The 13,159-nt window shown below is 41.1% G+C and overlaps 1 protein-coding gene across 1 annotated transcript in view; it reads left to right on the forward strand.

The window, feature by feature from the left end:
* The window catches only part of LOC143997396 (Y+L amino acid transporter 2-like), a 67,305-nt gene that overhangs the window by 45,816 nt on the left and 8,330 nt on the right, over positions 1–13,159 (forward strand). The window contains exons 5-7 of the mRNA XM_077492992.1: positions 4,074–4,197; positions 4,344–4,447; positions 5,424–5,520. Of these exons, the coding sequence (XP_077349118.1) occupies positions 4,074–4,197; positions 4,344–4,447; positions 5,424–5,520 (325 nt within the window). The remainder of the gene's footprint in view (positions 1–4,073; positions 4,198–4,343; positions 4,448–5,423; positions 5,521–13,159) is intronic.

Below are 13,159 nucleotides of genomic sequence, written 5' to 3' on the forward strand. Positions count from 1 at the left end.
ACCCCTCTGCTCACTCCCTCCATCTCCTCACATATCACTAATTCACTAACAAATATATCCGTCTTGATGTCACACCACTTCCTTAAACTCTAAAACTGAAATTATAATTTTTCCTTCCCCGCGTGCCTTTTCCCTTGATCTCTCTGTCAAAACCGATGGCACAACTATAAGCCCATCCCTGCATGCTAAGGTCATAGGTGTAGTCCTGAACTCTGAACTCTCCTTTAAGCCCCACGTCCAATTATTGTCCAAATCTTGCCGCCTCAACCTCCTCAATATCTCCAAAATATGTCAATTTTTAACCGATAACACAACAAATCTCTTAATTTACTCCCTGGTCATCTCTCTCCTCGACCACTGCAACTCAGTTCTCATTGGCTTACCTCAACATAGTCTATCCCCTTCAGTCCATCATAAAAGCTGCACCCAGACTCATCCACCTTACCAATCACTCTGTGTCTGCTACTCCTCTCTGTCAATCCCTCCACTGGCTTCCACTCACCCAACAAATTAAATTCCAAATACTAAGAACTACTTAAAAAGCCATCCACAACTTAGTCCCCAGCTACATCACTAGCCTAGTCTCAAAAACCAACCTAATTTTTCTCTCCATTTCTCTCAAGACCTCCTGCTCTCTAGTTCCCTCGTCACCTCCTCCCATGCTTGCCTCCAGGACTTTTCAGGAGCCACTCCAAGCCTATGGAACTCCTTACCCCAACAACACATGTCATTAGTATGTGGAACTTTAACAACCACCATTTTTTTTATCAACTCCTCTCTCTCTCTTAGCATTGACAAATTTGACAATAGAGGTAAATATCACACTAATGAAAAAAAAAATAGATAAGTAACTGTCAAAAAGGACAGCCGTCAGGGTCTTGCCCCTAGTATTCTTTTTCATGTGATTGAAAAATGTAGTAAAAAATACATATTCTAGTATTATTCTAATATTCTAGTATCTCCCAGGGGGCTATCTGGATGTATAGCAAAGTCTTTGTGTAATATGTCAGTGTCCTCCCTCTCCTAGAGGGTGTGTAGAAGAGAAATGTATATGTCTTTATCCAAGGCCGCATTTCCAACTTACTTTTAGGAATTAGTTTCTTAGTAGAAATTGAAGAATCCTTCGTTCGCACAATACTTCCAGAAACGTTGTTTATTGTTCATAAAGATAAGCAAAGACTTACAATAATGGCATCTGGTAACAGATGGTATGGTGATGGCTTCAGAAGGAGGAAGGGATATCAGATGTTACATTCTCCAAAGTGTTGAATTCCTTCTCTTCCCACCTCTCTTCCTCTCTATCATACAACCCTTATCCAGTCTTATACTATTTCATAATGTAATGTCAGAATATCCTAGCGTAACACCCATTCTTGCTTATATGGTTTCAGTCTATAGTTAAGTTATATAACTCCACCCATTGTCCTGACATAGTACCTCAAAATAGAAGTATCCATACAGCAAAATGACTTCTCTCTGCCCTCTGTCCTGTAACCTTCAGAGACTAACACTAATTACATATATCATTCATGTGTTTCATATATTTTTCAGAAACTTTTATCACTTAAAATATTAATTAACTCAAAATCTTCTAACAGTGATATTTACGTCTATTGTCATTGCGAATTCTGAGCAAGAGAGAGTAGTTGATAAAAAATGGTAACTGTTATAATCCAAGCACTAATGTCATTATTTTAGACGGTGCACTTTTTCTTTGAATGTATCTGAGACTTTGAACGGTTGAAATAATAAACTGACAGTAAACTGATTTGTATTGTAGATGTGGCAGAGTGGCAGTGCTTGTGCAAATTAACAGTGCCACCACCATCAAGAATCAAAATATTCCCTTTTTAATAGATTTAATTGATCATTGAAGCATGGAAAGAAGAGTGACCTCCGGAGTTTCCATTTCTTGCCTGTAATAAAATGGCTGAGCAGAACCATTACATGTGTAGATATGTGCCTCTTGGCTCATCACATCTCAACATTGAGCTAGTATAGCCGGGTTGATCTTATTTAATAAAGCCGGGGAGCGGTAACCTCTGTTTTTTTATAATTTTGTTCCTGCGATTAGGAAGCTAAGGTTGATTTAAATGTGAGAGAGAAGGCTTTATCCTAGTCCTTAGTTGTTGCCTAATTCTCACTCCCAGTCTCGAATATAAAAAGGGTGATCAAGGAATGTTAAGAATGTAGGGTGCCATATATTTTAGAGAGAGCATGTGGACCTTTTGAATCAGAAAGGCACAACTCCTCAAACCGAGTCAGGTCCCCACAAAGCCGCTCCTTACCCAACCCAACATAAAAGTGATGTAGTTAAAAAATGTTAAAGCCACTCTACTCTATAGGAGCGAGAAAGGGAGCTGAGTTCTTCCAAAGATTTCAGGCACTTAGGGGTGAGTGTGTACCAAAAAAGGCGATGGGTATGGTGGTTGCCAGCAGAGAAAGCCTTTAGCTAACAAGCTGGCCCCAGGTGTAAAGATACATTATACCAGTGGTCATCAACCCTGTCCTCAGGGCCCAATAACAGGCCAGGTTTGCAAGATAACTGAAATACATCACAGGTGATATAATTTGCTGCTCAATGATTGCAGTATTCTAGTCTGCATCTCCCCAAGGTAATACATAAAACCTGGACTGTTAGTGGGCCCTGAGGACAAGGTTGATGACCACTGCATTATACAGTATGTTGTATAATATGGTATATGTTGTCCCAAACATATAAAAGTTAAGAAAACCGAAGCAATAACTGTGTTAGAGGCAGGTGATCAGTGGGGAGCAACCATGGAAGGAAGGACAATGGTACAGGCGATAAGTCCAACTCAAAAGGTAACCCATTGCTTGAGGGAACCATGGTGGAACCAATTCAGTACCCTACTAATTAGTATTGCAGCATGATATAATTCCAAATGGGGCAGGCCTGCACCCCCGGCGTCTCGCCTCTTCACCAAAATATCATACCTTAGTCTAACCGAGCATCTAGGCCAGAAAAATGTAAGCAATATAGACCACTCCAATTGAAAAAATGAGTGCGGGACCTGGATCGGAATTGTTTGAAATATATAAAGAAATCAATGGAGAACAACCAGGAATGTCGCATTGGTGACCATCTGTTAAGGCGTTCCTGCATGATGCTGCATGACCATCTCCATGTTACTACATAGGGGGAGCTAAAAAAAAATTGGATTTATACATTTCTCATACTCAAAATTATACACTCACTAGCACCAGGTTTGTATTTTTAAAATGTACTGGTGTTCCTGTACAACTTTGGGGGCGACTTGAGGCGACTTGCATTGACTTCTATAGAGAAGTTGTATTGCAAGTCGCCGCACCTGTCGTGATCAGGTCGCCTGAGGCAGTCGCACTGCAAGTCGTGCTGCCTCAGTGTGAACCGACACTTAAGGAGAGAAAACCCTTACTATGCACTCTACTAAATAAGCACCAGCACAAGTTTCCCAGCAGGCAGTGGGGGACTTTCGGAAAGGGGCGTAATCTACGCCCCTTTCCGCAGAGAGCTATCCCAGAAGTGGGTGCAGATACCTGTACTGTACAGGTACCTGCACCCCCCTCCCCCCTGAAAGGTACCAATTGTGGCGCCGGAGGGGGGGAGGGTTCCGATGAGCGGAAGGTCCACTTTAGGGTGGACCTCCGCTTTAAAGAAAGCAGAAGAAAAATGCATTACCATTAAATCCTTTGGAACTCTTCACAAAAATGAGTTTTTAAAAATATGGCATGTTGCATTTTTTGTGGGTGTTTGGCACGTGTTTAAAACTGCACCAAAAACACATCTCCCCATTAAAATGCATTGAAAACCTTTTTTCAGTGGTGCAGGCTGATGACAAGCAACCAGAAAATGCACTGGAACCCGGCAAAAATGCAGCGCAAGTGTTTTTACAGCGTTTTTGCAAGGAGCAGTGTGAAAGCAGACTTACACCCCATCACATACAGTAGGTATGCCCTAGCTTTCACAGTGCACACAAATATCAAATTCTAGAGATTTCCCTTTAGTCCCAGAACATTACTAATGCTGTTACTACTTTTCTGCTACTGATGTTCGTTTCGTGTATTCACAGGAACCTGCCTCTTGCTATTGCTGTTTCAATGCCTATTGTGACTATTATATACCTTCTTACCAATGTGGCATACTATGTGGTTCTAGACATGGCATCTGTCTTGACCAGTGATGCAGTTGCTGTGGTGAGTTTTCTGTAGTTCTGTAAGTATCTATTTTAGTTCTAGTATCATTCGTATTCTGCAGAAACTGTACATATTTTAGGAAAGGTCAATGAAAAATTAATTTTGATCATAAGCAACAAATGCTAATGCTATTTTGTGTTTTCTAGACCTTTGGAAATGAAGTTCTTGGCCATGCTAAATGGCTGATTCCAATAGCTGTTGCTATGTCTTGTTATGGCGGTTTGAACTCCTCTATAATTGCAGCGTCAAGGTGAGTAACTGATGGGTCAGGCCTGACAGACAGGCCTGGCACTTGAGGCTAGGTCAGATTCACTTTAAAAACTTAACTCCAAGCAAACATTTTAAATACATGGTTGAAATACATAGATAGGCACAGTCTTATCTGCTGTAAGATTTACAGTTATGCCTATCCATCCTTGTGATCCAGATACCCCTGCCAGATAGCATAGCGAGGTCCTGTACCTTTGTTACATTAAAGAAGTTTAGCTTGTTCTTGGACTCACCTTAACCCTGATGGTTGGACAATGATGGAACAGAAGAATACCCATGAGAACTCAGAGATATGCAAATGTTATATTAATGGTAACATGATGGAAGCTATCCATCCTGGGAGCAGGCATTGAGAGCCTGAAGATCATCTTTTCACTGACCACTAATACAATTGGCAATCTCCCTTCCAACCACCAATTGTGTGGACATACTTCTTTCCACTGATCACAAATGTAACAGGCCTTCTTGATGTTCAATACCATATCAAGAGGCACCTTTTGACCATTCTACTAACTGACCATCAATGTAAGTGGCTCTTCTTGCACTGGCCACCAATATGGGGTGTCACTTCTTAAATGGTCACCAATGTAAGGGGGCATTTTACTGCCATTTTTCTGCCATTGGTACTTAGCAATTTTGCTGTTTAGCAAATTGATTAATATGTAGGTTCTTATAGAGTATGCCAGCTCATATTTGGTGCATTAGGACTTCCCAGGATTGTAGATGTATTGCTAAATCCCCAATCTGTTGTTAACTTGCTAATTTATTAATTTCAAACTCATTTTACAATATCCTGCTTTTTAATTAAAGATCAGCGTGCTTCAGGAGAGCCTGTTGCACCTGTACAGTATATGTCCCCCTATATTACAAAGGGTATAGTTATTTACTGAAGTACTGAAGTCACAGTTTATAATGGCTTTGTCTATATCATAAAGAGAACATTTCTGTTTCTCTAGGCTGTTTTATGTTGGAGCAAGGGAAGGTCACTTACCTACAAGTCTAAGTCTGATTCATCTGCAGAACTTCACCCCTGTCCCTGCTCTTCTCTTTAATGTAAGTGTACTAATACTAATGATCATACTAACTGGCACTGGGCATTTGTGCACACATTACAAATATTAAGATACAAACTAGTTTGAGTAATTCATTGCCCATTTAGCTGCGTGATGCCAAGATGATTTACAATGCCTTGAAAAAGTATTCATACCCCTTGCCATTTTCTACATTTTGTCATGTTACAACCAACAATTTTTTTATGGGGATTTTATGTGATAGACCAACACAAAGTGGCACATAATTGTGAAGTGGAAGGAAAATGATAAATGGTTTTCAGGATTTTTTTTACTAAATTGAGTAAATATCCAAAATGTGTGGCTTGCATTTGTATTCAGTCATCCTTATTTTGATACCCCTAACTAAAATCTAATGGAAGCAATTGCCTTCAGATGTCACCTAATTAGTAAATAGAGTCAAACTGTGTGTAATTTAATCTCAGTATAAATAAAGCTGTTCTGTGAAGCCATCAGGGGTTTGTTAGATAACCTTATTGAACAAACGGCATCACGAAGGCCAAGGAATACACCAGACAGGTCAGAGATAAAGTTGTGGAGAAGTTTAAAGCGGGGTTAGGTTTAAAAAAAATATCCCAACCTTTGTACATCTCACAGAGCACTGTTCAATCCATCATCATCCAAAAAAGAAAAGAGTATGGCACAAATGCAAATCTACCAAGACATGGCCATCCACTTAAACTGACAGTCCGGGCAAGGAGAGCGTTAATCAGAGAAACAGCCAAGAGGCCCATGGTAACTCTGAAGGAGCTGCAGAGATCAACAGCTCAGGTGGGAGAATCAGTCCACAGGACAAATATTAGTCGTGCACTTCACAAATCTGACCTTTTTGGAAGAGTGACAAGAAGAAAGCCATGGTTGAAAAAAAGCCATAAGAAGTCCCATTTGCAGTTTGTGAGAAGCCATGTGTGGGACACGGCAAACACGTGGAAGAAGGTGCTCTGGTCAGATGAGACTAAAATTTAAATTGACAGGGAAGCCGGTCAGAGTTGATGGGAAAATGGATGGAGCCAAATACAAGGCAATCTTAGAAGAAATATTGTTATGCCATGTACATACAACCGTTTTTTCCGTCAGAATAAACTCTGACGGTCTTTCCGACAGAGTTCCGATGGAGTTCCGCTGAAACGGACTTGCCTACACATGATCACACTAAATTCCGTTAGTTTAGAACGCAATGACCTACCATGGGACTAGAAAAAGGAAGTTCAGTAGCCAGTAGCTGCCCTTGCGTAGTTTTTGGTCCTTCAGAATAGCATACAGACGAACTGTTTTCCCGATAGGAATTGATTCCATCTGAAAGGTTGAAAACATGTTCTATTTCTAGGTCCATCAGAATTTTTGAAAAAAAAGTCAGATGAAGCCCACACACGATCGGAACATCCGATGAAAAGATGCCGTCTGACTTTTTCTGCCGGAAAGTCCGACCGTATGTACACAGCATAAGAGTCTGCAAAAGACTTGAGACTGGGGCGGAGGTTCATATTCCAGCAGGACAATGACCCTAAACATACAGCCAGAGCTACAATGGAATGGTTTAGATCAAAGTATATTCATGTGTTAGAATGGTCCAGTCAAAGGTCAAACCTAAATCCAATTGAGAATCTGTGACAAGACTTGAAAATTGCTGTTCAGACACTCTCCATCTAATCTGACAGAGCTTGAGTAATTTTGCAAAGAAGAATGGGCAAAAATTTCACTCTCTAGATGTGCAAAGCTAGTAGAGACATCCCCAAAGAGACTTTGAGCTGTAATTGCAGTGAAAGGTGGTTCTACAAAGTATTGACTCAGGGGGGCTAAATACAAATGCACACCACACTTTTCACATTTTTACTTGTAAAAAAATTTGGTAACCATTTATAATTTTCTTTCCACGTCACAATTATGTGTCACTTTGTGTTGGTCTATCACATAAAATGACAATAAAATACATTTACGTGTTAGGTTGTAGCATGATAAAATGTGAGAAATTTCAAGGGTTATGAATACCTTTTTCAAGGCACTGTATATTGTTATTACCCATATTATTATTGTTACAGGTACTTAGATAGTGGCATCAATTTACACAGTGCTTTACATATATTTTGTACATTCACATCACTCCTTGCTCTGAAGAAGTTTACAATCTAAGGTCCCAAATTCACATACTGTACATACACATACTAGAGCAAATTAACCTACCAGCATGGCTTTATAGTGTAGGAGGAAACCACACTACACTTAAATAACAAACATGGTATATTTACCTGCTCTGTGCAATGGTTCTGATCCTCCTCTTCCCTGCTGAGTGCCCCCATAGAAAGCCATTTGCTGTGGAGGCACACATGTGGGCTCTGTGTGTCCATTGATGCCCCCACTCTCTCCTCGCAGGTTGTGATTGACAGCCAATGGCTCCTGCTTCTGCCTCCATGACCAGTGAGTTGAGAGAGATTGGAGAGAGCTGCTGTTCTTGGGCACAGCACTGGATCGAGATAGGGTTCAGGTAAGTATAAGGGGTGGTGAGGGGCTGCATGCAGATGTTTTTTTACCTTAATGTATAGGATGCATTAAGGTAAAAAATGTTCTGTCTTTACAACCACTTTAACCACCTGGCATCTGAGCTATGGCCGAATGACAGCCACAGCATGGATGTGAATTCCCGGGAGGCCATTATATGACGGCATTCCCTGTGCACGCTGTGATCACAGAGTCACTGAGACTCGGGTGACCACCGTTCCGAGTAAGGGGCCGGTCCTGGTCCCTTACCATGTGGTCAGCTCTCAGCCAATGACAGCTGATCACATGATGTAAACAAAAGCTCGGTGATCCTTTTTTTTTTCTCCTCACGCTGACAGCGGAGGAGAAAAAAAAAAGATGATCAACGGCTTATCTTAAAGGGACATCGGTCCCAAAAAGGAAGAGGCAATTATGCCTCATTTATAGAGTAACAGTGCCCACAAGTGCCAGCTATCGATGCCCACAAGTGCCACCCATCGATGCTCACCAGTGCCACCTATCAATGCCCACCAGTGGTGCAAATCATTGCCACCTAGAAGTGCTGCCTATCAGTGTAACCAATCAGTGCCCATCACTGCCACCCATCAGTGCCCATCACTGCCACCTATTGGCCTCCATCAGCGTTCATCAATCATGGACAAAAATTACCTGTTATAAAATAAAAAATTTAAAAAAAGACATTTTAAAAAATTTGGTCTTTTTACATTTAAAAAAATAAATAAAAAAATTGCACAGGTGATTAACCAATTTCAGACCGGACCATTTTGCTGGTCAAAGACCAGACCACTTTTTGCGATTCGGCACTGCGTCGCTTTAACTGACAATTGCGCGGTCGTGCGACGTGGCTCCCAAACAAAATTGACGTCCTTTTTTTCCCACAAATAGAGCTTTCTTTTGGTGGTATTTGATCACCCCTGCGGTTTTTATTTTTTGCGCTATAAACAAAAATAGAGCGACAATTTTGAAAAAAACGCATTATTTTTTACTTTTTGTTATAATAAATATCCCCCAAAAATATATAAAAAAACATTTTTTTCCCTCAATTTAGGCCGATACGTATTCTTCTACATATTTTTGGTAAAAATAAATTGCAATAAGCGATTATTGATTGGTTTGCGCAAAAGTTATAGCGTTTACAAAATAGGGATAGTTTTATAGCGTTTTTATTAATACTTTTTTATTATTTATTTTTTTACTAGTAATGGCGGCGATCAGCGATTTTTATTGTGACTGCGACATTGTGGGGGACCCATCGGACATTTTTGACACATTTTTGGGACCATTGTCATTTATACAGTAATCACTGCTATATAAATGCAGTGATTCCTGTGTAAATGACACTGGCAGTGAAAGGGTTAACCAGTGGGTGGCAGTGTAGGGGTTAAGTGTTCCTAGGGGTGTGTTACTAACTGTGGGGGGGGGGGTTGGGCTTTCATTTAGTGAACACTGATCTCTGCTCCAATCACATGAAGCAGAGATCAGCGTCACTAGTTGCTAGGCAGAATGGAGAAATGCTGTTTACATGGCATTTCCTCCATTCAGCCGTCCCGTGAGACGATCGCGGGGATGCCCGCCGCGATCGAGTCCGCGGGTCCCGCGACCGGACTCACGGGGGTCCCGACCAGCGCGGGAGCGCGCCGGCGGCGGCGCGCTCTCGATGGCAGGGCGGCATTGAAGATTGGACGTACATGTACGCCAATATGCCTGCCCGTGCCATTCTGTCGACGTACATCGTCGTGCGCTGGTCGGGAAGTGGTTAAATACCACTAAAAGAAAGCTCTATTTGGGGGAAAAATTATAAAAATGTAATTTGGGTACAGTGTTGTATGACCGCGCAATTGTCATTTAAAGTATGACAGCACTGAAAGCTGAAAATTAGTCTGAATAGGAGGGGGGTTTAAGTTCCCAGTAAGCAAGTGGTTAAATCAGATAATAGTGCTTTTCCTCCGGACATTTTTATTACAGGTATTTATTGTATACAGCATCAGCGATTTATTAAACACCTAACAGTGTTTTTCAACCTTTTTTCAGTCAAGGCAACCTTTACAATCCGAGGCACCCAATTCTAAAATGTAGAAATCAAAATCAATAGTTTTACATAATGCAGCAACACCGATATGAGTAGGACATCCAACATTAGCGGTGATTATTTCTTCCAACTAAAACAACTTTGCACACTGGTACTGACTAGTATTCCAATGTTCCTCTTCTCAGTTTCTCTCCCTCACTCAGCTAATGTGACCCCAGTGCTGATGGGAAGGGGCAAACGGTGCTGTGCAGGTGCCCATCATCCTCCTTGTCAATGGATGATGTCATTGGTTGTCAGGACACTGGCGGCTAGAAGGTTGTAATGGTGCACAATGAAAACCTGTGGCTTTATGTAACTAAAGCCCCGTACACACTATCAGATTGTCTGCTGAGTTTTTCCTTCAGATTTACCAAAACCATGTAGTAGAAGGGTCTGCCTGATTGCATACACATTGAAACTCCTAAGGTTTGACCTCATATTATATGGTTTTTGGTAAATCTGAAGGAAAAACTCAGCAGACAATCTGATAGTGTGTACGGGGCTTTATAGACATGCTTGATCCACCTGCTGGATTGTATACAATTTCTGGGCAGTTTCTAGGCATTTTGCCAAGGCACCCATGAAGACACCCTGGTTGTTAAAGGCTGACTTAACATACTGTACATTCACATCATGCCACATGTAATATATATATATATATATATATATATATATATATATATATATATATATATATATATATATATATATATATATATATATATATATATATATATATATATAAATAAAACTTCACAGGTGTGGTAGACAGCACGCGGTATACATCCTAGTGCCAGCAATCAAGGCCATATATAATATATATATAGTATATACACACTATATTACCAAATTTTTGGGACATCTGCTTTTACATGCACAAGAACTTTAACCACTTCAGCCCCGGAAAATTTTACTCCCTTCCTGACCAGAGCACATTTTGCGATTCGGCACTGCGTCGCTTTAACTGACAATTGCACGGTCGTGTGCCACCCATCGATGCTCACCAGTGCCACCTATCAATGCCCACCAGTGGTGCAAATCATTGCCACCTAGAAGTGCTGCCTATCAGTGTAACCAATCAGTGCCCATCACTGCCACCCATCAGTGCCCATCACTGCCACCTATTGGCCCCCATCAGCGTTCATCAATCATGGACAAAAATTACCCGTTATAAAATAAAAAATTTAAAAAAAGACATTTTAAAAAATTTGGTCTTTTTACATTAAAAAAATAAAATAAAAAAATTGCACAGGTGATTAACCAATTTCAGACCGGACCATTTTGCTGGTCAAAGACCAGACCACTTTTTGCGATTCGGCACTGCGTCGCTTTAACTGACAATTGCGCGGTCGTGTGACGTTGCACCCTAACAAAATTGACATCCTTTTTTCCCCATAAATAGAGCTTTCTTTTGGTGGTATTTGATCATCTCTGTGTTTTTTATTTTTTGCGCTATAAACAAAATAAGAAGAGCAACAATTTTGAAAAAAACGCAATATTTTTTACCTTTTGCTATAATAAACATCCCCCAAAAATAAATTAAAAAAAACTAATTTTTTCCTCAGTTTAGGCCGATATGTATTCTTCTACAAATTTTTGGTAAAAAAAAATTGCAATAAGCGTATAATGATTGGTTTGTGCAGAAGTTATAGCGTCTACAAAATAGGGCATAGTTTTATGGCATTTTTATTATTATTTTTTACTAATAATGGCGGTGATCTGCGATTTTTATCAGGACTGTGACATTATGGCGGACACATCGGACAATTCTGACACATTTTTGGGACCATTGGATTTATACAGCTATCATTGCCATAAAAATTCATTGATTACTGTAAAAATGCCACTGGCAGGGAACAGGTTAACACTAGGGGGCAATCAAGGGGTTAATTGTGTTCCCTGGGAAGTGATTCTAACTAAAGGGGGAGGGGACTGTGTAGGGGAGATGACAGATCGCTGTTCATACTCTGTATGAACAGACGACCTTTCTGTTCTCCCCTCAGAGAATCGGAAACTGTGTGTTTACACACACAGATCCCGGTTCTCGGTGTGTCAGCCATGATCGCGGGAGCCCGGTGGTGATAGTGACCGCCGGGTATTCGCAACTGCGATGGCTGGTCGGCAAATGGTAAATGGTATCCCAGTCTTAGTCTGTAGGGTTCAATATTGAGTTGGCCCACCCTTTGCAGCTATAACAGCTTTTGAGAGGTCAGGCACTGATGTGAACGAGAAGGCCTGTCTCACAGTCTCCGCTCTATTTCATTCCAAAGGTGTTCTATCGGGTTGAGGTAAGGACTCTGTGCAGGCCAGTCAAGTTCTTCTACCCCAAACTCGCTCATCCATGTCTTTATGGACCTTGCTTTGTGCACTGGTACACAGTCATTTTGGAACAGAAAGGGGCCATCCCCAAACTGTTCCCACAAAGTTGGGAGCATTAAATTGTCCAAAATATCCTGGTATGCTTGGTATGCTGGAACTAAGGCGCCAAGCTGAAAACCAACCCCACACCATAATCCCCCCTCCACCAAATGATTTGGACCAGTGCACAAAGCAAAGTTCATAAAGACATGGATGAGCGAGTTTGGGAAGGAGGAACTTGACTGGCCTGCACAGAGTCCTGACCTCTACCCGATAGAACACCATTGGAATGAATTACAGCGGAGACTGTGAGCCAGGCCTTCTCGTCCACATCAGTGCCTGACCTCACAAATGCATTTCTAGAAGAATGGTCAAACATTTCCATAGACGCACTCCTAAACCTTGTGGATAGCCTTCCCAGAAGAGTTAAAGCTGTTATAGCTGCAAAGGGTGGGCCAACTCAATATTGAACCCTACGGACCAAGACTGGGATGCCATTAAAGTTCACGTGCGTGTAAAGGCAGGCATCCCAACACTTTTGGTAATGTATGTATATATACCCTGTTTCCCCAAAAATAAGACCTAGCGTGATTGTCTGTGATGGCTGCAATATAAGCCCTACCCCACAAATAAGCCCTAGTTAAAGTCCTTGTAGGTCTTGTTTTCAGGGTAGGGCTTATTTTTGGGGAAACAGGGTAGG

The sequence above is a fragment of the Lithobates pipiens genome, unplaced genomic scaffold (assembly GCF_037356315.1).
Source record: "Lithobates pipiens isolate NorthernLeopardFrog02 unplaced genomic scaffold, aLitPip1_a1.2 Scaffold_19, whole genome shotgun sequence".
In the NCBI taxonomy this organism is placed as follows: Eukaryota; Metazoa; Chordata; class Amphibia; order Anura; family Ranidae; genus Lithobates; species Lithobates pipiens.